Source organism: Rhododendron vialii, chromosome 2a (genome assembly GCF_030253575.1).
Source record: "Rhododendron vialii isolate Sample 1 chromosome 2a, ASM3025357v1".
Lineage (NCBI taxonomy): Eukaryota > Viridiplantae > Streptophyta > Magnoliopsida > Ericales > Ericaceae > Rhododendron > Rhododendron vialii.
The window spans coordinates 12,914,624-12,942,579 of NC_080558.1; the positions used below are offsets into that span (position 1 = coordinate 12,914,624).

Here is a 27,956-nt window from a genome sequence, read left to right on the forward strand (position 1 = left end):
GTTGTTTATTTTATGGTAGAACTTGTCGAGTAAATATTCCTCTGTTAATCGGCCATTCATGAGCTGTTGCTCAAGTGGTCGTGAGTGGACACTAGGGCATCCGTGTGTGAGATCTAAGGTTCAAATTGACCTTACTTGGTTCGAACTGCATTAATCTTTTGACCCATGATTTTAAAAATACCCCTCCAAGACAAAACTTAATTCAATCATACGATATTACCTTCACGACGAAACACTATTCGTCGAGCTTTACACAGATTGTATCAAACTTTTATGCCCAGAATGAAGCCTATTTTAGGGGCACAATAGGCCCCCCCAGGTCCTTTGACAACCATGCAGTTTCTACAACTTCAAAAACGCGGGGCTATATTACACACCTATTTGGTTAGAAACACAAAAGCAAATCCTCTATAACAGGTTCCAGAACTACATGAATCAAGAATGGATAACCCCAAAAACTGCTGCTATACATGAGAGCAAACTCAAAATATACACGGACTTGGGCCATATGAAAGTCCTCTAATTCAAACCAGATCAGCCCTTGGCTACATATTTTTCAGCATCACAACGTACAAAAAACAAGCAACGAGAAAATGGGTACAAGAAATTTAACTCCACCAGTTCGATACCCTGCACACAGTAAAAGGCGAAGTCATTAGCAATTCACTCTCCAGTGATGCAGTAGGACACTAAGCTGCGGCGTAACAAAGAAAGGGGAGCATTATAAGTGAAAGCTATTGTAACTTACACACACACACAAACACACACACACAAACATATTGCCCCCACATACAATGCACAATGGAGATATTGAGTCCATCTGGAGACATAAAAAGTGCCATGCAAAAGAAAGACAACACTGAAATGCAATCAAGAAACAAAAGACCAATTCAATTGGAATGCAAAACAACAGATTTTATTTCCAAGGGAATTTTTTCAAAAGCCACCACTAAATGAGAGAGAGACTTCATTTTACCCTGCACTGGAGGATGTTTGGTGGAAGAAACATCAGATTCTAGTACCAGCATTAAATTGCATTTACTTTTAGTGAATAACCTTTGTCTATTCAATTTACGTCTCTCATGGCAGTTCACGATAATTGTTACAACCTAGAGTAATTAATTAAGCTGCAGTAGTGAATGGCACATACCGGAACTTCCCAAAGTCTCCGATGTTGGAAGGGCAGGCAATGACATCTCTGCAAAAATTAGCAGTATCACTTAGGATATTGACTAGTAAGAAACCAAAAAAGATACGCTACTCAACTGATTTACTCTACTTTCTAAGTTGTTGCAATAAAAAGACAACTAGACTCTCCCCAGGCAGTTTACCAGGAGCACACAGAGACAAGGATGTCATAGAGGATGAAGAAGGCCATGGAGCTGCAATATTGTCATTCAAGTCACATGTGAAGCTGAAGCCTGCTGATTTGTCATATACCACATCTGCAGGCAAGCTGCGAAGTAAGCACCCTGCATTTACACGGAAGTGGAAAACAAACAATAGTCACTACAACAATTTCTTAAAACTCAAAAGGGTATTAGTCTGTAAATCTCTTTTAGAGTCGAAACATCGCTTTGTTTGGTTTAAGTCTTAGAAAGTTATTTTTGAGAGTTGAGTGGTAATGAGTGGAGAGAGATAGAGAGAGAGATTTATTGAAAATTGTGCCGAGAGTTAAAAGCTACTCCCAAAGTTGGGAACCAAATGGAGTGTAAATGTTTTATGCACTGAATCACTCCAACTAAAGCAATAGCAGTATGTACCTCTAGGGCACTCATTCAGCTTTTCCGAAGCACAAGTATATATCTATTACAAGAAAGATTACATGTTTGTTTTGAGTCGCAAAGGAGTGCTAGAGAAAGTTATTGTGCTATACGTGACATACAGTGGTTTTATTCAGCCCACATATATATGCTGTGCATATGAACATGTGTACGAAAAGTTAAGAGAAATATGTCATAAAAAGGGAGGAGGTTTTCACATCCTTTATGATTTAGTTTTTCCCCAACAAAGTATGATAACCAATAACTTTATTGACACAGCATGGAAGTTTTTTCATTACATGTGGTATGGTTGCCGTAACGAGTGGGCTAACCAAGGAGTACGGTTTTAAAAGATAACTACGAATAAATAAGAGAAAACAACTCTATCATTTCATAACGACTTTTGACTAGTAAGTTGTGCTAATTCAGGTATTAAGTAACTGAATACTAATTCCAACACTTAAAGGAATATGTAAAATGCGCTTTTGCTAACTGGAGGATAACAGATATACCAAAATGGATTGCACCACGGACCTTCTGTAATCAAGAATCTGTGTTTCTTGCTATTATTGACAGGTTAATCTGCATCCTCTAGCTGTTTTAGTTCATATTCCGATTTCTTAAGATTTAGGAGTCAAAGCAAATTTATTCTATTTTGATATTCTAGATTAGCTGGGTAGTCCATTGGTTGTGGTCTGTTGAATATATTTTGCTCCGGATACAGACTGAAGACTTTATATTTAATCCGAAGTAGTTATATAAAATTATTCTGTTAAGTATTTTTTAAGTTTGGGAATCATAGCCCTCATAGTAAGTCATTAACATTGCACGGAACCACTGAATAGTTAGAGAGTATGGAAGTATAACTACCACATCAATTTTAAGAAATATTAATTTCAGGTAAATACCAGAAAGAAATTACTAACAGAAAGGAATAAAGTATGGGTGATTTCCCGTATCTTGTTTATTACTACTTTTTCGCAACTAATCTTGTTTATAAGATGGTCGGGTGAATCGAATCAAGAATCGAAATGGTTCTTTTCCCAATCGTGCATTGCTCTGATTCGGTCTGAATGACAAAGATACAGTGTAAAATAGACTAGTCTGCATAAATCAATACGAAGCTTGTTTAAGTGATCAATTTAGGATCCCATGGTCCAATAGGGAAGATCCTTGCTTGTATTGCATGAGATGTGGATTCAAGGATTGCCAGCTTTGGTTCCTTCCTTATTGGAAAAGGATTAAAAATAACCATTTTAGGGTCTTCAAGATTATCATATGCCTTCTTTTGTCTCGATATCGAAGAATCTTTTCCTGACCATGAATCACTCTGATTTCGGTCACGAATTCTTTAATGTTTTGGAACATATATTTTGGCCTTTGAATGACAAATATAGTGTAAAAGATATTATTTAGGCATAAATCAATACACAGCTTGTTTAAGTGATCCAATTTAGGATCCCATGGTCCAATAGGAAACACCCTTGCTTGTATTGCAAGAGATATGGATTCGAGGAATGAGATTTTTTATTTTTGGCTTCTTTCTCTTTTAGAAAAGGATTCAAATAAACGTTTTAAGGTCTTTGGGATTACTATATGCCTTCTTTTGTCTAGATCTCCCTCTATTACATTCTTTATTATCATATGTATCCATTAAAAGAATCCCAACTTCAAAAGTTTAATAACTTCCGCATTTCGTACAAAAACTAAGTCTATCTATACTAGTGTAAACATGACGATTTAAAACAATTATTATGCAGAATTAGTTAAAAAAGTTCAAAGCTTTCCATTTTTTCTTTATTTCATCACATGAGTGAATAATAAAATTGTTGCAGTTCACGATTAGTCCCCTCAAAAGGCTTTCAATATCAAAATTGCCGCAATTTTTCAAACATCTCACCTGACAGACTTCGAATTATTCCTTTTGGAAGTGTAATACTTTGATTAGGTGAGTCCATCATAGGGTGTCATGACTCATGATACGTACCGTGAATCCACAAAAGTTTCGTCTTCCAGCAATTCACACATAGATGTGAATCCAAAGTTTGCTAATCGAATGGTATGGTTATGATAAACCAAACCAAAACCAAACCGAGCCTTGTGTCCCAATCAATTGGGATCGGCTACATGAATCCTATTTTTCCATTAGGCTTTGTCTAGGGCTACCTCTTCGCTTAAATTTAGTAAGCCCAAGTCCTTCCATATCACGGTATCCAAAGTCAGTTTAGATCTTCTTCTTTCCCTAGCCCAACTATCCAATACTATCATGTCACTATCCACTACTACATCTGCAGGTCTAGAGTAAATGTCCAAACCACCTTAATTTATTTTCTCTCAACTTATCTTGTATAGGTACAACTCCTACCGTCTCACGAATAGTTTCGTTTCTAAATCTATCACTCCTAGTCTTAACACACATCCACCTCAACATATTCATTTCAAGTACACTCATCTTACTCACTTGTTGCTTCGTGATAGGCAAACACTCCGTCCCGTATAGCATCGCTAGTGGGATAGCAGTTCTATAAAATTTCCCTTCCAATTTGTAAGGTATCCTTCAATCACATAATACACCAGAAGCAGCTCTCCACTTGAGCCACCCAACTTGGATCTAATGGGTTACATCGTCCATAATCTCTCCATCCTTGCTAAAAATTGAACCTAAATACCTAAAATGCTCACTTTTTGGTATCTCTTGATCCTGAATCCTCACTTCTTCTATCTAGTCACTTCTATTGTCGATAAACTTACAATGCATATACTCAGTTTTACTCCTACTTATCCTAAATCCTTTGGACTCCAATGCTTCTCTCCAAAGTTCTAATTTAGCATAAACCCCGGTATGGTTATGATAAAAGATATCAATTACCACAATGAAGAGTAACATACATCAAAAAAGTGTGTCAACATGGAATTAACGATATTGGGTTTCTCAAAAGCCTATTTCCCCTTTTTTTCTTTTCCATTGTCCTATAACGCAACTTATCTTGGATCCTTTCATCTTGTTTTAACGATCTATTCAACAGGTCCTAGAGCGTTAAGATTGGGGAACGGGATGGCGGCAGTGGAGATAAATAAGAAATAAACCATCCAGGTGATAGAGGCTCTAATAAATGGAGGATCTGAGGAGAATAATGAAACATGTTTGACCCGAGTCATTGAATTACTAGAATATATAACTGAAGGAAGAAGGTTCTACCATGATTGCAGGAAACACACAGTAAAATTTGAGGATAAAAAGATAGGAAAGACAACTGATAGCCAGTAGACTTCAAAGAAGATGCCAATGCTCCATAACTTACAAAACTGCACAAAGCTTTGCAAATTTACGAAAAAAAATAAGACTAGAAAAACATTTCAAAGTAGAGGATACAAATTAGGACTATTTACTATATCTAGGAATCCATATCTTATTGGACTATTAGATCATAAAGGTTAGTAGAACAAACCCATTCAAAGCCGCACCACTGCATAATCAAAGTTCATACGGAGCATGATACTTGACAATGCATTAGGAGCACAAGAGGGCACATACCTGCCAAATCAGCTAGCACAGGCAACGTTTGAAATGATTACCGCACTTGTTAGAGAATTGGAGCTGCCAAAATAAACCAGAGTTACATTAAATTTGCCCTCAAGACAAATAGGAATAAAAAGCATATTACAAATTAACATTTTTGGGGCTTTTGTGAGGACAAGGATGAGCAACTTTCCTATGCGGGTGAGGTGGATGTAGATACTAATTGCTCCCCCCCTTTTCAACGTTCATAAAGAAATTATGTGCATGGTTACGCATCTACAAAAGATATTCTCCCCAATTTGTATCTCTCCTATCGGACATATATTATACTTGACTCTTTGTTTTGGAAAGCTTAATATGTGGAAATCATATTCTCAATTCGCAGCATTCATCGTCATAGCACAAACTGTGAAGTTGTGTTGGAAAAATATGACATGTAGGCAAAAATTAAGAAGCTCAATTTCAGAAGTTGAGCAAATTAAGTTCCTTGGACATTAAAAGCTATCCGCATAAGGTTATCTAGGTGCATACCTTTAAACCGACAAATGTTGCAATTTATTTCCAATCACGGCTATAACTACATAGAATATTGTAAGAAAACCATAATTAGTACGCGAGAATGTTAAGGAATTTCTCGTGACAATAGATTCCCCGCCTACTAGTTACAGTTTCTTGCACTAATCCATGTAGTTATGGCCGTGATTGGAAACAGCTTACAACATTTGTCGGTTCAGAGACATGCACCCAGGTAACCATATGTGGATAGCTTCTAATGTCCAAGGAACTTAATTCGCTCAACTTCTGAAATGGAAACTTTTTAATTTTTACCTACATGTCAAGTTTTTCCAACACAACTTCACTGTTTGTGCTATGAAAATGAATGCTGCAAATGGACAATATGATTTCTACATATTAAGCTTTCCAAAACAAAGAGTCAAGTATAATATATGTCCAACATGAGACATATAAATTGGGGAGAATATCTTTTGTAGATACTTAGCCATGCACATAATTTCTTTTTGAAGGTCAAAAAGAGAATCTATATCCACCTCACCCATATAGGAAAGTTGCTCACCCTTGTCCTCAAAAAGCCCCAGAAAATAGTAATTTGTAATATGCTTTTTACTCCTACTTGTCTCGACTCTTGAGGGTAAATTTAATGTAACTCTAGCTTATTTTGGCAACTCAAGTTCTCTCACAAGTGTCGGAATCATTTCAAACTTTGTCTGTGCTAGCTAATTTGGCTACTACATTGTCAAGTATCATGGCCCAAATAGACTTTGATTATAAGTAGTGGGGCTTTGAATGGGTTTGTCTTGCTAACCTATATGATCTAATGTGCGGTTGGTTCTCCAACAAGTTCAAGAATGTTGAGAAAGGTTGGTGGGAGATGTGCTTCTTTGCAGTTTATGGGCTATATGGCTGGAAGGAAACAAAATTATTTTCACGGGTAAAAATCTGGATGTGGCTGAATTGGTTAAGACTTAAGAGTATTAAAACTTTGGTTGCCTTGTGGACAAAGCAGAATTTGATCTTAAGGATTACTCCATTGAGGACTTCACAAGAAGTCTTCGTGGAATAAGAAAACTAAAGGTGGCAAAAGTATCTCTTTGCTGAAGTTATTTGTATTTGGTTGTCTTTGTTGTGGTCCAGTCCTTTTTTGGGTGAGTGTGTTTTGTGTGTCATTGGTTCCACATGTTAGTAGAATTCATGCTACCAAATCCCTCCTCAACCCATCAACAAGCGTCAACTTCCTCTCCATAGGAATTGAACTTAGAACCTCACTGCACCCAAGCGAAGCTACACTTTTTTTTTTTTTGATAAGTACCAAAGTGAAGCTACACAACCGACCTAGTTCATAACTCAGAAGAAACTTAACCAAAAGATCCACAAAGAGGAAGAATATCAACACCCTGTGGGTAGAACTAGATAAAAAGTTGGGCACTGAAGTCAAATGCAACTTGTATACACAAGGATTTAAGATTATAAGAAGAAAAATGCAATCATTGATACTGGACAGAAACTCAAATGTACCAAACGTTAAAAGAGAGCTCGAAGAGAAGGGAAGAAATCAAGAAGCATAAAATATAGCTTACCTTCTTGTCCATATGCTGCTCCAGTGCCAAGAGAATATACCCGCAAAGGCAAAAACAAAGTAAAACACCATATCAGATATCATGAACACAAGCACAGACAATATGACCAATTTAAAAGCCTGGGAAATTACCTTGAAGACTAAAATCTTTTAAGTCAACATCACAAAGCACATAAATATTTGTCATCACCCCACCCTTTTGGAGAATGGAACCGAAAAGGGTCGCACATAGAATGGCTTGTCGATTCGTAATTAACATTTGCTTCTGTATCCCCGCTATGTAAGCATTTACTGAGCTACAACATGAAGGACTTGGAGCAGCTACGTTACGACATGCTTTAGTTACTTCATCAGGGTGCTGAAAATCCAAAGGACAAACTGTACAAAGAGAATGTCACCACTCCTAAGACACCCAATCGACAACCATCACGGCAAGCACAAAGCAGGCAAATTAAGGCTAAATGAAATGCACCACTTCCTTCTTTAATACTTACAGCCGAAATAACAGAGGTGGGGGTGCTAAACATGAACTCATAAGCTCATTTGAGCTAAGAAAAACCCTCAAAAACAAATTTCTAACCATGATGGAGGACAGATGAGGAAACTCAATCACAAAATTGCGCATAATAGAAAGACTGGTAGTACGTTATGGTAATGGAAAGTTTGTAGGAATCTAAAACTTAGACTAAGCCTGCTAGTATTAGCGTCACTTGATTTCCATGAGTTGCAGGTAGCAAGATCCAAAGGTAGCTACAGAAATCCACTGAAGAACAGCTATGAGAGAAAGTTCAAAGGCCCAAAGATAAGAAAACGGGTAAGGGTTGATTGGGAATCCATAAATGAGGACTGTATTGAGATCGTGCATAGTATAGCTACAAAATAATAACTTTGTGGAAGACGGGAGAAGAAATAGAAGAAGAAAATATTAGGAGTCCACTCTTGTAATTCTACTATTAGCGCTTGTCCCACATTGGTTACTTATTACCTCCAGAATTTATACATGAGTCTGGGCAGCCTCTACAGTCTCCACGCATAGCCAATTAGTTTTGACTAGGATGCTTTACCATGTTCCTAATGTAAGGTTACACAAGTATCACAAAATCTACTCAAAATCTACTAAGGCGTCATACAAACCCTCTAAAAACTGAACTCCAACTTATAGAAAGAATTGCAGACGTAATTATTGACACTTGGATGGCTCCAAATCCTACTAGAATTATGACCTATAAACAAGAAATTCAGACTCCTTCACCATTAGATTAATCCAGACTTAACTAATAGCCATATTAAAGACCAAAATCATGAATTGACCCAACCGCCTGAGTCACGCAATTTTAGTAAGTTAACAGTGATATAATGATCCTGTAGCTCTATCGAGAAAAAGTAACAGTAAGTATAATAGTTTCCATCAGTCCCAAGATCATCGTAAATACAGTGAAACATGCTCAATAGTCACAATAAACAATCTAAAAACCAACCAAATTATACAAATAAACTTTGAAATCAGGATATACAAAATCACTCTGACGAATTTGAAGCAATCCAGAAAGTTCCTTTATTTAAACTATAGAAAGTGGATAACAGGTTATTCAATGCATAAATGCAATGCAATGCAATACTTTTCGCATTCCTAGGAAGAGTCTATACAAATGCAGGCATATAAAATTTGAAACTGGGTATTAATGACAAGCCCTTTTAACATGCATATAAATATTAAAAACCTTGTACCTTTGTTGACTTTACAGGAAGATAATAATCTGAATGCAGTGTTGGCAGCATCTATAGGGAGTTTCCTAGAAATCCACGAATACACCACCTCTTTACAATCATTAAGAGCATCCATCCGGCTCGGCCCTCCGACTATATTCTTATTACCGCTGATCACTGCCTGTCCCGCCGAAATCTGTAGTGCAGCTTCCATAACCGCAGGCTGACAAATTGGTCTGCAACACTCCTTAAGAGGGTCAATACTGCTGCAAGCCTCCAATAATTTGCTAGTATTAACCGTCTTCTCAAAGGTAGTTACATCGTTCACGGGACAGGACCCAACTGTAAGATTTGAGGGTTTTACAGAGCAGATGCCAGGTATTGAGCTGTTTCCCCTCCTGCTTGCCAACACACTAATGATATCTGAAAAACAATCATCAGCTGTCGCATTTGGTAGACCCAATTTACCAGAAGTGGTGCTATAGTATCCCCGGAATATATGGAGTAAACTATTGAACTGAGGGCAACATATTACATTTCCCACAAAAGCTGCCAAAGGTTGAGAGCAATCGGACGCCGTCTTATCCATAATATCCGAAAGAGCAGAGAAGTTTACAAGACATTTTCCAGTCAAGACTGGATTATATGTAGGTGGGAAGATGGGGTACAAAGGGGGCAAAGAGTCCCCAGGAAAGGGATAATGGGGAATGACAGCAGGTGATATCTCTATGGGTTGAAATAGTCCACTAGAAGGTGGGTCTGCTAGCTCAGAGAAGGAAGAAATGTGAGTAACTTCAGGTGTCATTTCAACAGCTAGTCCATCTTGAAAACTAGACAACCATATGGTTAGAAAAATGAACAGATGACAAAGAGAACCTGCAATGAGATATCCCAGCATTAAGCATCCCTGGCAATTCATTCAATTTAAAACCTAAGAAAATGAGAGACTGAAAACCATAAGTAGAATCTTGTACTCCATCCATTCCACACTATTAGTCCCTTTTGGGAGTTCCAAATTCAAGGAGACAGGCATTCAATGCACTCATTCAAATCAACAGGTACTGAATTTACATCATTACCCTTATATCCTCGCTTTTACACATAGCCATAACCATTCATAAGATTGACTTTTTAGAAAACTGATAGGAAATTGATATTCACACTCCCCTTTTGTCCAAGTGCACTCCCTTTTTTGTCTTTATTGATGTAGAATTACAAAATTACCCTTCATGGTTTTTTTTTCCCCTCACACATGAAAAGGGTAACCATATAATTTCACATCACTCACAAAAAAAAAAAGAAGTGCATTTAGATGGAAGGGGAGTGTGAAAATCAATTCCCAACTAAAAATATCTAAGATTTGAGTTTTCAGAAAGGAGATGCATATTGGGATATCTACAATTAGAAAGATGGACAAAGAAAATGGAATAGAGGAATTTGCAATTTCATAACAAAAAGACAACGAGGATATTCCCCTCTGTGATTAGTATTTAATCGTCAACTGGTTACCGCAAAATTTCTTGTTAAGTAGTAGTAATATGACTACACAAGTAAGAGGGTCCCATAATGAGTTCCATTTATTGTGACAACATACCCTTAAGACGAGTAACAGTCTTCACAGAGTCCATAACCCACTAAGCCTACAGCCACATGGAGACTCACAAAAGCCACCCCTGCAGTAATTGATAAACCCAAAACGAGTCGACTGCAAAATACCAAAACCTGTAACAAGTTCCACCATTAGAGATAAACTCAAAATAGAAAATTCATGTCAGTAAAAAAAATAGATGTGAAAAGGCACAATACCACGAAACGAGTATTGCAAGTTTGAATCTTTTCACATTCAATAACTGACACACAAGAATGTAACTGAAACCCTAGAAACCTAACTACGTGTTCATCAGTGTTGCATCAAACCCTCCCAAAATCTGTGCATCTGCACATCATGTTCAATCAATGTGGCACGTGTTCAAGCCATCAGGGTACACTAGCATCTTTTGATTGACTTTTGAGGATAGACTTTACCGCAGAACTGATTGAAGATGTTTTTAAATAGTATACGACTGACTTGCATATTATGAAAACAGCATGAATTTTATGTGTTACCGTCTCCCCTTCTTTCAAGATAACACATACATAGAAGATTGCTACGAACTGAATAACGGAAAACTCCCCATAAACGCTCTTATTATTCAACAAAAAATTTGGTCAATAACTTACACAGGAGTTTAGCAAAATGAAGACGTGTGTTCAAATGTGAAAAAAATACCACAAGAAAATTCCTACTCCTATGGTTCAACTAACTGCCCTCAGAACATCTCCAACCTAAGCCATTTGCTTTGCCAAATCCATAAATTGGCAAGATCTCACAAAAAACCATCTCCAACCGTAAACAAAATTATAGCTTTGCCAATTCTTGTGCCAAGCCAAACATTCTCTCTGCTCTCCGATAGACCCCACGAAAATGGCCCAAAACTTTTGCTCTTTAACCACTTAAGTAACATTGCCAAATATCAGCATTTCGGCTAGGGCTGCTAAATGAACCAAGTTACTCAAGTTTGAGCTTGTCTTCGCTCGTTAAAAGCTCTTTTTGAGATTGCTTTGTCACATATCCAAACCAAGCTTTAACATTCTTTTAAACCTCGTAAAAGTTTCAAACCAAGCTCCAACAATAAACTACTCGGCTTGTTTGGCTTACCAAGTATAAAATATTCAAGCTACTTGACATCAATTCGTCTTCGGCTTGATTAAAGCTCGAGATCGACTCGTCTTATAATTACGCTAAGCTTGAACATATCTTTAAACCTCGTTAAGTTTTCAAACCCAAAATTTTTGCACTATAGCAAGCCCAAAAAAGTTCTTGAGCTTGATAAACCATAATAAACACTCTTAAAGCCTCGATTACCCCAATAAAATCTATATTATAAAATCTATATTCATATGTACGCATACGTATATGCATCAGTTTCCGGTTATACATGTGTGGGTGTGGGGTGTGTGTGTGTGTGTGTGTGTGTGTGTGTGAGAGAGAGAGAGAGAGAGAGAGAGAGAGAGAGAGAGAGAGAGAGAGAGAGAGAGAGAGGGAGACCTTGGGGTTAGGGTTGATTCGGAGAGGTTCTTCTATGCAACTTTTGGAGACCGAAAAAGCCAAGCCTTTGTCGGATCACTTGTCATTTACCAATCGCTAGGGTTCGAAGTCAGAACCCCCCAAATGGTACTTGGGATCCCGATCGATTCCCATAACTCTAAAAAAGAGCTAAACAATGTATAGAGAGAGAGAGAGAGAGAGAAGCCCTAAAATGAGCTAGGTAGAAAGAGAGAGAGGCTTGTCTGTGAGAGTAGAGTGGTGTATGAGGGAGGAGGAGTGAGAAACGATGGATAAAGTGAGAGAGAGAGAGAGAGAGAGAGAGAGAGAGAGAACTTTCCCTTTCGCGGGGGCGTGGGCGTGGCTCCTTTTTTCCGCGCTCCGGTCCGGTTGCGGGGGTGTGGGTCCACGACACCACCTGATTCTGCCACGTCAGTATGCGAGTATTGTGGAAATCCGCATCTTACGGCCCTACCTACCCCATTTTAGCAGCAGCGACTTTTGGGTCGCCATTAGTCCATTACCACCGTCTTTTTCCCCCCTTTGTTTATTAAAACCTGTGGCGAGAAAAAAAACACCATTCCAGCCTCGTTCCTCGAAGAGAACCTTAAAGTATTCTGTAAGTATTTGTTTTTTATTTTACGAGACAAGCGCTTCCTTTATAGGCTGCGTTCTGTTGAACTTAATTTCAATCAAAGAGTTTTATTTTTATTTGATTTTTTTTGCATTTGTTAATGTTACGCTAAATTTTTATGAATTTATTAATTTGTCTTTGCTTAAAAATGGTTATTTCTCAAAATACTTGAATAAAAGTAATTTTTTTTTTTACTTTTTTGATCTTGACGATTCGAACTCTCCTAGAAGAGTTTTCTAAAAAGTGATTATTTTTCAAAATAGTTGGGTAAAAGTAATTTTTTTTATTTTTTCGATTCCTCTCGTCGAGACGAATCAATAATCCATAATAGTTTGACGCAAAACTAACAAATGCGAAAAAAATTCAAATAAGTACAAAATTTTCAGATTTAAGTTAAGTTCAAGATAACGCAACCTTATACTAGTAATACATTACTTTTAATTCTGAAATAAGTACTTGCTATTTTAGTTAATGGAACCCCTCCAATGCTTGGGCATCACCGCTCATGGTCTTTGAGTGTAGACCCCAAGCTAATGTGTGGTGGATAAGAGACCTAAGACCAGGAATACGGATTCGAAAACCCTATAGTGTAGGGGCTGTAGGGCATCATCAAAGCATCCAAAAGTGTTTTTAATTGTCCGAATTTAAAATAGACTCTTCCTCAAAAGAGTAAGAGTTTGTTTTAAATTCAGACCGTTGATTGCTGAAATGGACAGTTGACGTGATGCACTACAACCTTGCAGGTCAGCCCACCCTACAGAATATTGAAGAATCTTGTGAGAAGGGATGATAATCTAAGCTCTGTTCCACTAAGCAAAAAAAGTGTCTACTTTGCAATTTTCAAGTTTAAAAATAATTGACTCACTGAAATCTAAAAATATGCAATATAAATTTTGTTTTAAATTTTTTAAACAATCCAAAAAAAATTAAAGAATTATTTTTATAAGCACATTACTCCCTCCGTCTCTTATTTAGAGTCCAGTATTCTGTTATGAACCATTCCTTAATAAATTTCTATTTTGTATTGTTAGTAGATAAAAGTTAGTGCATTGTTTATTTTGTTCCTAAAAGTATATTCCATTTTGAAAAGTGAGTGAGTAAAAATGTAATAATGATGGATAAGTAAGAAAAGTAAAGGAAAAAGTTGATGTGAAAGGTATAATGATAATGTCTTTTTAATAAATTAGAGTTACGAAACAAAACACTAAATAAAAATGGACGGATGGAGTATTTTTAAGTTTAAAATTAAAAATAAATACTTATTTTTTAAGAAGGTTAATGGAACGGAAACCCGTTCTGTTCCGCCCAAGGTGGCTTCTTGATTAATCCACTTTAATGAATGGGCTGCGAAGGATGACACCAAACCAGATTTTAGGACCATATTATATGATATATCTATTCAAACAAGAAAGAGCCTATTTTAACGAAAAGGACTTTTACAAATTGAGATAAGAGAATAAAATACTACTCCAGCAGTGTAGCACCATCGCTGGAATTTCTTTTATAGTACAAAATGCGCTTACAAGATGATACTTGATCAACAATACCCAACATAATGCAATGGGTTCGGTTCGGGTTGGGACGAGTCAGGATAAATAGTCAGTATAACAGTACTGGTACGAGTTTGACTCCAACAAAATGCAAAACGAAAAATGATCAAATCGCCATTTTTTTTTTCCCAGTAATGCTTTATAAATACACACATGGACAAGGCTTTTACCCAAAATGAAATTCATAATCTAACCATGTGCTTGCTTTCAATTCAAGTACATCAATCGGGCATTGTTTCCAACATGCTGCTTCGAAAGAAGTTGCCATAGCGTTAATAGTAGCAATTTTAGGACAGCAATTTTTTGCGCGTAATATAGGTCCATGCGAAGCAAAAAATGGCATTAATCGAACTTCTTTATCATGGAAAGGTCATTCAACACCTTCTCAATCGCCTCCTCATCAAGCGCGCGTCCTCTACTCTGCAAAACACAAAGAAAGCTCAATCAAAAAAAAGTTCATCAGGATTCGTATTCCAGGACGACATCGTCCCAAATACGCTCCAGAAGTCATTCCAAGCAGAGATCGCAAGCGTACATCTGAAGGTGTTAACAAATGCAATCACCAGACTGTGTCAACATGCATTCAGTGTCTATTGTGATGAAGCTGAAGATTTTTTGGTCTACCTCTGGGTCTTCAACTTATAGATCAAAGCGTTTTGAACTGGTCTACCGTTCGTAATCACGTTTTATTCAAGAGTTATCAGGTCATTGTTTGTTGGTAACTTTCGTTACAGTATAGCTAAACTAATACAAGGCAGACAACGCAACAAACGAAAAACAACTATGCTGCTTATAACCATAGCAGACATGTTGTAATATTACCATATATATCCACGACTATTTCTTTTTCAGGTGGAATTTTGTTCATTAAAATTAGGGAAATTTTCACTTACACCCCCTGTAATTTGAGCGATTTTCAGAGACACCCCCTCAACTATATTTATAAAACACTTGCACTAAGGACTAAAGTGAGACCATTAGTTATTCCATTAGAATTAACGGAAAAGTAAATTTTTTCACATTTTGTGGCATATTGGGTCGAAAGTCATAGATATACAGGGAGAGAATGATAATTAGAAAGAGAAGAGTGAAAGAAAGAGAGTTGGGATGCTCTGTTGACTGGCTAATGAAACTTTATCCAACCCGTAAATGGTTTCTAAGGTCAATATTAGAATTTTCAAGGGCCAAGTCCACTTTCACGCCTTGTGGTTATCGCCATGTGCGGATACCCCCTCATGGTTCAAAACTGACCACATAACCTACCAGTGGTTTTGAAAATGTGCGGATAGACCCCAACGGACACACCATTAAAAGACCGATATACCCTCATCATGTCCGTTGATTATTATTCTTTTTTAAATCTAACCACACCATCCCTTATACCAAAAATTGAATCCAAACTGTTGATTTTGTAAATTTTGACGAGTACTACATCTATGCCAAAATTCCAGTCAATCAAAAAATGAGTTTAATGAAAAACTCATGGTCGAATCGATTTTGTTATGAAATTAAAATTTCAAATTTGAATTTACTAAAAATTAGATCACTGGGTTATTGATGCCTGATCGAGATGATTTTTTACAGAAATACTCTATTCTTTATTTAATATATTATGAACGACTCAGATTACATTCTAGAGGCGTGTAAGATACACCTCCGTTAATATGGATGAAAAACATGACGGCATGGAGTCTATTCACACATTTTCAAAATCGCAGGTAGGATATGTGGTCAGTTGTGAACAATGAGGGGGGTATCTGCACATAGCGATAACCACAGAAGGTGAAAGTGGACTTTGCCCAATTTTAAAAGCGTATTTGGAAGCCAAAATGCCACAAAGTGTGAAAAAAATTCTACTTTTTCCATCAATTATAACGAAAAACAAACAGTCTCAGTTTAGTTCATGGTACAAGGGGTGTAAGGGTTTAAAAGTATAGTTGAGGAGGTATCTCAGAAAATTGCTCAAAGTACAGGGGGAGTAAGTGAAAAATTCCCTTAAAATTATTTACTACTAATTCAACAAACTTACCAGAAAAAGTATTTTTAAGAAAATAAATATGCACCAACACATTGATCAGTAAGTGAATCAAACGAGAAGCATGCCACATGTTGGTATTTTTAAGAAAATAAATATGCACCAACACATTGATCAGTCAGTGAATCAAACGAGAAGCATGCCACATGTTGGAAACCAACAAGATGGTAACCCAAGCACGCTGTGGAACGTTGAAATGATGCACACCACAATAATTCTGGGCACTACTTACAAGGTATATACCGAAGGTAAAACGTAATGCAACCAAACGACTACTTAGCAAAAAAATAGCAATGATACTTATTATCCTGGACCAGCTTATTTATGAGTAGCTTTTAACCAAATAAACATGCACCAACGTAAACTGTAAACAGGAAAAAAGTTAAACTTCATAACCTTGTCCTTGAAGACAATATGAAACAGAAAAAGTTTGTTAAAGTGGTCAACAGAAATTGGTGTACTCATTAAATTTTACTGCTGATAATGTGGAAACATGTGAAGTGGCCATCCTCTAATCTTTTTGTCAACGTTCCACGATTTAGTTTACTATTTTTCATTTAAAAGCTCGCACATGCAAGTAAGTGTAGAATGTCAGCTACAGGTAAATCAATCTATCACTGTTTCACTGAATCGTCAAGTAAACATAACAAAATACTCCGTAGTTCAAAACTGTTCTGTAAGCATCACAAATACATAAGTACCTTCATCGATGGAACCATAGCAATAGCTTCCTCCACAGTTTCAGGGCAAAGATTTCCAAGGACACAGAGCTGCATCATACAAGTATAGTGAGATTCATGGGTTGTCTATTTGAGAGTTTCTGTTTCTTTTCTTCTTTTGATTAGAAATGTTCAGATGATGAGGTGATTGGGTAAGTACCTCAAATTCAGCCAACTGGTATCTACTAAGGATTCTGAATATTGGTTAAGGTGTAAACTCTTGGTGCCATAGCCCACAGGCAACAAATTCGAACTAAAGGCATTGAAACAAATAAAAAGGCAAAAGAAAGCTACACAAGAACACAAACAGAAAACACCATTTCACCATACATAAACAACGGCAACTAAAGGATACTCTCGAGCTTGTCTGACAGCATCTGGATTCTTGTAGCGGCTAAAGCGCTTCACGTACTGCAGTGACTTTTCAAATACTCTGAGCACAAAAGGTAACCAAAAGTCAATATATTTGGTGGGAAGACTGATAGAACGAACCTGCATTATGAATCTCATATTTACTAGACACTCTCCCTTGTGTTGATAGGTTCTGTGGGTTGATTGATTCATGCATCCAAATAAAACCAAAAAAACAAAAACAGAAACAAAAATGCCTGCGTAGCGATGCAATCCATACATTAGTTCAATGACAGAAACCTCTCTGGTCCAGTTGATCAAGAAAAAAATACTTTTTTTTTTTTGAAAGGCAATTTTTTTTTATTAATCTCTGATATTGTTACAAAGATTAATAGGACAAGGAGTGATGACATCATATTCCTAACCCGAGACCTATACAAGAGCTACAAAGCTAAGGATAATCCTATGTCCATCCGAGACCCAAACCCAATTTTGGCAAGAAACCAAAAATGAGGAACCAATTGGGACAAAGCCCACACCCATTGCCTAGATAGAGAAAAATAAGCTCAAACACCTAATAAATGGGTCAAAGCCCAACAATGAAATCTCAAACAGAAACCCTAGCAGTATCACCGACCAACCGCCGCCACAGCAACACTGCAACACCGGTCACCCACCCACACCCAGACAGCCAAAGCACCACGCCGAAACCAGCCGCACCAAAGCTGTGAGTGGCAAATTCCCACCACGCCTTTAAGCAATAACCAGAGACACCCAACAGTAACCGGAGAAAAATACCTTGCTAGCTACTCTTTCGAAAATTGGCCTAAATGCAAGAATGCTTCCCGTGTTTGGAGGAGTGTCATAAAACTCGTGATATTTTTTTTAAAATATGAATGGATTGTGGGTTCTGGCTCTAACATTAACATGTGGCATGATTGGTGGGTTGGTAGCAAGCCGTTGGTTAAAAAATACCAAGGCCAATAAGTATATCACTGGTGAGAAGTTTTGGGATGTGGCTGCCCTGAATTCTTTGCTTAGCCGTGAGGATGTGGAGTCTGTGGCTGATACTATTTTGCCTCAAGCTACTGACATGGAAGACACACCTTGTTGGGTTAGGAATGGTAATGGTAAGTTCAGCGTGAAATCTGCCTACGATTTGATTGTGGATTCTAGAGTCACCTATAGCAATTGGAACTGGTTGGAAACTTCCCCTTCCACATAAACTCAAATGTTCTGTTTGGGTGTCTTCATGGAAAACTTTTGACTAATTTTCAAAGATTCACTAGAGGTATGACACAAGATAGTTCTTGTCCTAGATGTAATGCGGAAGTTGAAAACATGGATCACTTGTTCTTAACTTGTCCTGTTAGTGCATGTATTTGGGCTAATGCCTCTTTAACGCAGGTGTTAGATGGAGATACTTCAAATTTGATAGATTGGCTCTCTCTCAAGTCTCAACTGTAGGAAGGACATTGGCAGTGGGAAACCCTTGGAACCTACTTTTCATTTTGGTCCTTTTTCATAATTGGAATGTTCGTAACATATTGGTTTTTGAAAGCATTGTTTGTAATATACAAACATCCCTAACATCTTTAGGAACATCTGCAGTTATGCTAAACATCCCTAACATTTAGAGCTGCTATTGCAGATGATAGACTGATTACGTGCAAATTTCCAGGTTGTGGAAAAATGATCTTCAACACGGATGATACACGGATTGCAGCAGTTTGGAAGCGGAACACAAGGGTATTTACAATGGTCTCAAAGTCATTCCAGGCCATGATTTGAATGGAATGGAAATTGAGTCAGACTTGGAGATTGCGGTCAACATGATCAAGGAAGGTCCCCCACCCAACTTCCCCACGAAGACTCTGGTTATCGAATGTATGGCTATGATGACGGTTGCCAAGTTCTCTGTTGCGCATACTCTTCGAGAAGGAAATCAAGTTGCCAATGCTCTTGCCAAGATGGGTTCTGAACAAGACGAAAAGCTCATCACCCTTGCGACTGCACCAGATGAAGTTTTGGACATGCTCGCCGCGATATGGTAGGAGTGGCTTTAGTTCGGGGCTTGAACCCGTAGTTTTATGTTGTTTTCTGTCCTGATGTACCAAGAAAATATTTGCTAAATATGTGAATCTAACAATCCCTCAAACCTCCATGCCCTACACTGGATATTGTAATCTAGCCATTAGTCCAAGTAAGCACTCAGCCAGCCCAAGGATCAATGAGCCACGGAGTTTCAGCACTTATGTTATGCCCTTATCCAATGCGATCACGGGTAACATACCAGTTAAAACTTAAAACAACAAATCAAATACATTGGCACTTGGCAGAGATCTATACCAAGGGGGCAACAGTGTGGTAGCAACATGGCAAAAAGTTTGGCGATGCCAAAAATCCATAACGTCACACTAACGTAATTGCACATGAACTCTTCTAAATGTGCGCAGCACTGAGGTTGGATTCTTTCCCATATTATAAGGCATAAAACTTCCATTCGATGCAGTAAATGCTTTATATCAACTTGCAAACACCAAATTTAAATACTAAAAAAAGAATAATAACAACAAGCATCATTTCTCACATCCCTGTTTCTCATGACAATAATAGTAGGAGAATCTGGCTCTTGGAAACATACCCACACTTGACACCCATACCCAAGTACATGTGACAAAAATGGACTTATCCACAATTCCATTGGAAAATGAAAATGGGACGAAAGGGTAATACTCACTGAGAAACTTGGTTCATTGGATCATCAGCCATCTGCTGAAGCTGCTCGTACTTATGCTCAAGAATTATGGCAACTTCGCAATTCATTAAGCACTTGGCCTTCAAGAATTCTGAGAAAACAAAATCAGGTATTGTTTAAAGCCAAATTCTTATGCGATGTTGCAGTCCAAAGCCGAATTTATATAACTGCATGTCTCAACCATAGTACCACATGTTCGACATGGTGAAATACGTGTTGGCATATCAAGAATCTAACAAAGAATTCACTCTACCAAGTTTTTATGCCGTGAATCTATTAATTTCAATTCTATTTATTAAAATTTTGCTTCCGCAGCACTGCTTGTCAACATAAACCTTTTCCTCTTTCTTCTCCCCTTCCTGTTTTCACTCTCTTTCTTTGTGTAGGAAAATACATAAAACGAAATTCGACCCTAACAACTAGGTTTCAAAGCTGTTTCCTTCTCTTCCTAAAATGCAGCCAATATACTTCCACAAACGACGACCCAACACCCAATCACCCTTGTACAAATAGAGAAATGTCAAGCTCTAAATCCAAAAACAGTATCCTTGCACAATTCTTGCTCCATGTATTATATTCCTTATCTATTAAATTTGAAATCCTAAGGACACGAAGCGATTAATTAGAAACTTGGACTAGTCTGAAGTGTGAGGAACCTGAACACATGGTTCTATCATTGCTTTAAACTTCACTTCACAAATCCCACAGAAAAAGCTAATTGAAGTGCAACCTTTTGACAGAACGGGTTGCACCTTAAAGAAATAAGCAAAAATAACATTATTTGAATAACAGAATCCTATTGAGAAGGCAACTCAAATTAAATAAGACCTTCTGTACCACAACAAATTTATCCCGAAACTTAAATCATGTGTTGAGAATAGTACACGGGGCACCTATAAGCAAGGAAAAAACTCTTTTACAAATAGTACTCCAGAATTTTGGAGAATTGAGTTAGTATTCTATTACTCCGACCCTAAATCTTTCCTTCACCCCTTACCTTTCTAAGTGTTCTAAAACAAGGAATTAATCGGTGATTAACCGCCGATTAGTTGTTGGCAGAGCCTATCCGATTTGGTCCGACTAACGATTAATCACCGAGTACTAATTAATATGCGCCGATTAATCCGATTAATCGCTCGAAGATAGCTGACCGCCCGACTAGTGCCAAGCAACTTTTAGAACATTGGGCTTTCTTTGACTAATTTTTTTGGCATGGAAGGTCCAGGTAATTTTCTAGCATGGAGGTGATCTTCATGTCTAGCATCTCTACAAGCTAGCAGTTTAAATTGGACCTAAAATGAGCTTCAAATTTCTTCAATGGCAACTCGCTAATAAATAAATCGATAAACATTTATGTCTAGAGTTTAGAGCAAGAATGAACCGAGCCATTTCTGTTATCTTCGAAGCAAGAAAGAATGAAGCCAATCCCATAGAAGACGGAATGGTAATAGGACGAGAGTTTGTGCCATAAGGAGAAGGATGAGGAAGTCCCGGGAGTTTGTGCCATAAGAAAAAGTTTGATGTTCACCACTTCACCTTATGCATAACAAGAGAGGAGAAGCGTATTGATTCTACCGTCTTACTGACCACACTTAACACACGGTTTATTCCCAACCCCAAATGTAGACCCAGAATGTAATGACTACAATATTAATTCAAATTGCAGCTATTTCTACAAAAGCTTCACATCATAGGTAGCTTCTAAGGCTGAGAGCTTAAGGAGGGGTTGGGTTCGTTCAAAAGACTAGTATCATACAACTACAAACAAGAAATATGCATCAGTTTCAATTTCCTTATTCTCAGGATTTTCACTTTCTTGATGTTGATGAAGTGAGTGATCAAGGTTGTTTTGGCTATGAGTGTATCATCATAAGTGCATTCTCTCAAGTAAGTCCTCAACAAACGGGGGAACATAATCAAATTTGGATCCAAACGAATTGATGAAACACCATCAACTCTTGAATTACCCTTTACCAATATAAAGCATCTTCATAGGTCCAGCTTCAACTTGTCTGAGTGAAATTAAAATAGTTTTAATTGCTAATTCAAAATCTAGACCATTCCTCGGATTTGATGTACGACAAATGGAGACATATCACATCCTATTTATAACCGCAAAAATACACAGAAAAGCACCACATTTATTGTTGCAGAAAAGAGACAGCAATTACCATCTCCAATTTTCAGTTCAGCAGCATTTTCTTCCTCTTCACCAGACATGCTGAAAGCTCGGAAAAAACAATCTGCGCCAAGGACAAAGTGTAATTGAAACCCCAAAACAGCAAACGAAAGCAAAAGTCAATTACCCAAACCTATATGCAATTATGCATAACCATCTGTGATATCTCACCAGCTACGTTTCAAAATGGCGGTGAAAGTGGCAACGACAACTGAAGTCATACGGAACCCATAGTTTTATATAGCCCTTATTTTCATCCTTTTTCTGAATAATTCTGATACTTATCCAAGTGATAAGCGACTAGGTAACTTCTAGTTTGCAGTTACAAAACTTAGATTTGGATTCGGGACACATATCCCATCTTTCGGTAGTTATGGCCTTGTTTCAAATCTTTATGTTTCAAAATCACGTTTGGTTCCCAAATATATGGTTGCAGAGACTTGAAGTCAAAGATTTTGAAGCTTTTATACATTGAAAAACCTACACAAGCCCAAATATCCACAAGCATACATGGCCAAATACACGAACCTGACTGAGTTTACTATCTAACTTCTAGTTCGATAAATTCTATCTCATAAGAGAACTTGCTCCAAAAGTTCACTACTTACACAGGGTATTCAACCCAAAGGGTTGGCTTGGCGGTCAAGATTTAGGGTTCGCTCCCTCCTAAGCTCTCAGATTCGAAAACCTCTGACCTATCAGCTCTTATGTGGTAGGTCCATACGAAGCTTTGCTCCATCTTTTATTGGGGCTAGTGGACGGTGGGATACGTCCTAGTATTAGTCGAGATGCGCGTAAGCTGCCCAAAAAGTTATGAAAGGTATTCCCAACAAGCTCAAAACCCGTGTGGTAAAAATTATACATTTCTTTCGCAGTTGATTTTCCCCATCAACATTGAAACATCAGTAAACGGGCCCTACAGAAACAAATAAAAATTCAATTTGCAGAAGATAAAAAGAGAAAAAATTAGACAAATGCATGCACATCGTATATTCTAAACTACTACACGTGTAATGTAACATAAAGTTCTGAAACCCCATTGGCATCGTTTTGCCTCCTTCTAAAACTCAACCCACAAAAAAATTCCCAATATTACTGATCGGAACTAAAAAAAAAATCACCCTGATTTTTGTTCTGGGTTTGGGGAAAAAAAAAGTAGGGCCGAAGATGCTTTAAGGAATCCATACATGGACCTGATTCACCCGATCCTCGGTAATGATTTCCAAGAGGGTCATTGTCTTGGTCCCATCATCTTTCCAAATAGCCTTTGCTCTCAATCCTCACTCTGCGTCCGCACTCACGAATTCTAGTTGTTTGGGAGGGTTTTGAAAGACACGTTCGCGTTCCTCGCACCCGCCCACGCAGTACGTCAATTAACTTAGGTCTCTGTGTGTGTGACTGTGAGAGAGAGAGAGAGAGAGAGAGAGAGAGAGACGTACCAGGAAGGCAGGAAGACGGAGAGCGTTTCGTAGGGTGGGTGCAGAATGCAGAGGAAGGGATCGGGTGACTGTAGCGAGGTATTCTTCACCTTTAAACAACACCGTTTGGGCCGAAGGATTTGGCCCTTTATGCTCCTCTCTCTCCAACTTAGGCTCCGTTCCGGAACAAGTTTTAAGTACTTATTTTTTAAAAAGGCAATTTCAAGGTCAAAAATAATGAGTTTAATGAAATCTAAAAATATGCAATATGAATTTTGTTTGAAAGATCTTGATGAAATCTTTCATACGGTGCAAAAAAAATTAAAAAATTATTTTTTATTTACATTATTTTTTAGTTTGAAAATATAAAATAAGTACTTATTTTTTAAAAAGGTGTTCTGGAATAGGCTCTTAGTACGTACTATGGTTGTGTGGGGTCCATACAAGTAAATCGAACCGTTTAATAGGAGTAATTTTAAATATTTTTTCAAGTGACCATGTAAAAAATTAGCTCATAATTATAAACAATTGATCTAATTGTAAAAAATTTCATTCACATAGACAATTGTGTGCTTAGTATCATCGCGATCTGAATCATTGATATTGTAAAACTTGTGGAGACTAACAGTATTGCAATAAAAATTCTTGATCGAACATCAATAGATATCAGTACAGAGAGATTAATTTAACAACATGTATTGTTTCGATGCCTATCAATGTCCGTTCCAAATAATTCTTTCAATGATTGCTCGCCTCTACAAGTCCTACAATACCAGTGGTTCAGATCGCAAGAATACTAAGCACACAATTATCTAACATTTCTGTGACATTTATTTAGTATTCAGGATTCTTAAAATTTGAATGAAAATTTTGATAATTAGATCAGTAATCTATTATTACTCGATTGAGCTCATTTTTAACATGATCACTCCAAAAATTCTTGTGTGGGGGCCACACCTCAAAGTGGGCCCCACACAACCCGGACATATACTACGTCAGAGAGAGGAGCATAAAGGGCAAAGAATTTGGGCCCGTTTAGATGCCAGATAAGGATTGGAGGTATTATTTATGAATGAGAGATAAAATAGTGGTGAGTATTATTTATGGAGAATGGACTCATATTGACGTGACTTTTACGAAGGAGGAATAAAAAAGTAGTTGGTTTGGATATGAGAATAAAAATGGGGGATAAAATAGTGGTGCTTGGTTTGGATGAGAGAAAAAATTGAGGGATAAAATTATTTTGTAGTTAAAATGGGAGAGAAGGGGTATTATTTCGGCCTCACCCGAGAGTATAAATTAATAACACCCCAAAACCCATCTAAAAATAATCCCCTTCGCCCACGTAAAACTCATCCCCCTTGTCCAAATGTTTCCCAAACCAAGGATAAGAATGGCCCCACCGCTTCATTCCCTACATAACTAATCCCCCTCCCTTGTACCCCTACGTTATTTCAAGGGTTGGAGTTTCCGGCGAGAATACGTCGTTAGAGGGACCCGGTACCAATGCCACTTGGTCCAAGTAATAGGAGTAATTAATACCACCTCCCTAGGAATAGAAGCTAATCGCTATTTTTTTTTTTTGATAATCAAAAAGGGTGGGCGGGGGCAACCATCGTAGCAACTCCCCTTGAGCGTGACCATAGGGGCTTCCTACCCGCTGTGAAATATTCGGTTCGAGCCATAGCTACTGTCTGGGAGGACAGACAATCACCACAGCACCGCCTAAGTACAAAATGGGCATAATGCCTTATCCCACACCCCTTTGCCACTTGACAAGGCTTGAAACCGAGACCTTGCTTGGGGATGAGAGACACCTGCCCACCAGGCTACCACTTAGTCCCGCATTAGTTGGGTTTGGAAGGAGTTAACACCACCTAGTGACCACTCCCACTTTAGTTGGTACAAATATGATCACTTAGACCTTTAGTGTAACGCCCCGACTTTTCGGAAGCAAAATAAAATAAAATTTTAAGAAAATTTGCTAAATAAATATAATTTTTCAAAATAAAGTTTAGCTATTACAGTCACAAGATAGATTTGTTGATTCAAAATACATTAATTTCATAGCTGACTCTAGGCTTGATACAAATCCGAAACATACTCGATCTTCGTTCCTGATATTTTTTCCATGTTGAACTGCAACATCTTTGAATCATCTCCAGTGAATCCTGCGCCCTCTAGCAAATTGATCGCCGAAGCAAACAATTTGTCAGGATACAGACGTATCCGTGAGTGATAAATCACCCAGTAGAATAATCCAACCCAACTACCCCCCTTACTTTACAGATAGCAAGCAGCAGGATAATAGTAGTGCGAAAAACAAGACAGAGTTTGTTCCACATAAACCAGTTTATTACTATCCATTAACTTATCGTGTAATCTAAGATCTCCTCTGCGGGATCTTTCCTCCCCAACCGCTAGCTATGCCCTGTCCCATGAGCTCACTTTATTTTGTGTCGCGGATTGCACTTCAGTTATGTACCTAGCGTGTATCCCTTTCATTACAACAAAAGAAGGTTTATCATGCCCGAATCATAACTAGGGTTCGCTTATCTTATATACCACTTCACAATCATCACTGGGCTTACTTTGCCAGTATCAATACATCATTCATCATTGGGCTTACTTTGCCAATCATCATTCATCAATCAACACTGGGCTTACTTTGCCAGTTTCAAACCATCACATCCAACTCATCACATCTCAAAATCCCACCTGCAGGCAATCTAAAAAAAATAAACTTTCCAATTTATCCATTATCTAGCATCGTCTAGATGAGTTCTATTTCGCAACATCACCCCATGTCTCTAGGGTCCAATCTAGCATTCAAATCAAGTATCGATGCAATATACAACAAATCAATAATAATTAAAACAATTAATAAACAATGTGATCACGCAACTTATTATGAACGGGCCGTTGCCCTTAATCTTGTATAGTCACAATGTCAATAATAAAGTAAGAGGTTTTAAAAGAAATTAAAAGAAAAATTTTATGGGCTCTTATTAATTAATTCTAAGATAATAGATTAATTAAAAATTAATTAAATACATTAATTAGATAAAAATATTAAAATAATTAACGTGACCTGATTAAAAGTCCGAGAGGTCCTATGCAACCAGTTGAGTATCAAAAGCTGGGTTCGGAGGGTCGCGGGATTATTTTAAATAAATACGTTAAATGAAGTGACCGAAAGTGAAGTAAATAGATAATAAATAATTTACTAATTAAAATATATTGAGGTTAACAAAGTTTCATCTTCAGAATGTATGGAGTCTAAATAAAATTATTTGGGCATTTATAATAAGATTTATAAGGTCATAAGGTAATTTTAATTGGAAACACTGTAAAAATAAAAATAAATAATAAATTAAATAAAAAAAATATGAAATTAACAAGATAACATCTTTGAGGTGTGAGGAATTTAGGAAAAATATTTTGGGTGTAAAAAATATTGTTTGGAAGGTCGCAAATATTTTTCGTTTATAAAACCTTGAAAGATAACGAATAAATAATTAATAAATATCTAAATAAATAAATAAATTATGATATTAACAAGGTATGATCTTTGAGGTGTGAAAAGTCTAGAAAAAATAATTTGAGGGTCAAAAATGATATTCGGAAGGTCGCAAAGTTGTTTCGAAACATTTAAAACCAACTCAATCTACCAGATAAATTAAACTGATATAATTAATACGTTTTATACTAAGTTGATATTATATTGTACGAAAATAATATCAAGTCAGTAGTTTTTCATAATAATAATATCAGACGGATTGTAAAATAAATATCAGAAGTGTCATCGTCTTCGTAAATAATTACAAATAATGTGTCAGACTGAAAAATAATATCAAATTGATGAATATTGCAGAAAACGCTCATTGAACTATATTTTTTTTCGTTCGGGACATAGGATTAAGCATATAAACACTTAATATACTTAGAGAAGAGGTTGGATAGGATTATAGTACCTTTAATAGAATCGAATTGATTTTAAAAAAAATAAATCTTGAATTTTTGGGAAGAAGACTTCGGATTTTTTTTGATCGGGAGACTTTGGAACCAATTTGGACGATGCTTGGTGATGCTAGGAGTAGTAGGAAGAGATTGGAATGGTCGGATTGAGTTTCGGTTGGATC

General features: G+C 37.2%; 2 protein-coding genes across 4 annotated transcripts; both read right to left on the reverse strand.

The window, feature by feature from the left end:
• Positions 1–339: 339 nt before the first annotated feature.
• LOC131316860 (uncharacterized GPI-anchored protein At1g61900) lies at positions 340–12,524 on the reverse strand. The gene is made up of 8 exons (XM_058346348.1): positions 12,174–12,524; positions 10,680–10,807; positions 9,107–9,961; positions 7,511–7,756; positions 7,380–7,394; positions 1,332–1,472; positions 1,151–1,198; positions 340–630 (listed from the first exon to the last, which is right to left on the reverse strand). Exons 2-8 carry the CDS (start codon positions 10,711–10,713, stop codon positions 563–565), a joined length of 1,407 nt encoding a protein of 468 aa, XP_058202331.1. The 5' UTR covers positions 10,714–10,807; positions 12,174–12,524; the 3' UTR covers positions 340–562.
• A 1,919-nt stretch (positions 12,525–14,443) lies between these two features.
• Positions 14,444–23,981, reverse strand: LOC131316861 (DNA-directed RNA polymerase II subunit 4). 3 transcript variants are annotated; one of them, XM_058346350.1, is made up of 8 exons: positions 23,836–23,920; positions 23,005–23,312; positions 22,389–22,460; positions 20,200–20,308; positions 17,464–17,541; positions 17,269–17,302; positions 17,091–17,159; positions 14,444–14,774 (listed from the first exon to the last, which is right to left on the reverse strand). In XM_058346350.1, exons 3-8 carry the CDS (start codon positions 22,435–22,437, stop codon positions 14,697–14,699), a joined length of 417 nt encoding a protein of 138 aa, XP_058202333.1. In that variant the 5' UTR covers positions 22,438–22,460; positions 23,005–23,312; positions 23,836–23,920; the 3' UTR covers positions 14,444–14,696. The 3 variants fall into 3 exon arrangements, with proteins under 3 accessions (XP_058202333.1, XP_058202332.1, XP_058202334.1); XM_058346349.1 differs by lacking the exon at positions 23,005–23,312 and having other exon boundaries at positions 23,836–23,981; XM_058346351.1 differs by lacking the exons at positions 23,005–23,312; positions 23,836–23,920 and adding an exon at positions 23,590–23,751.
• Between the last annotated feature and the right edge of the window lie 3,975 nt (positions 23,982–27,956).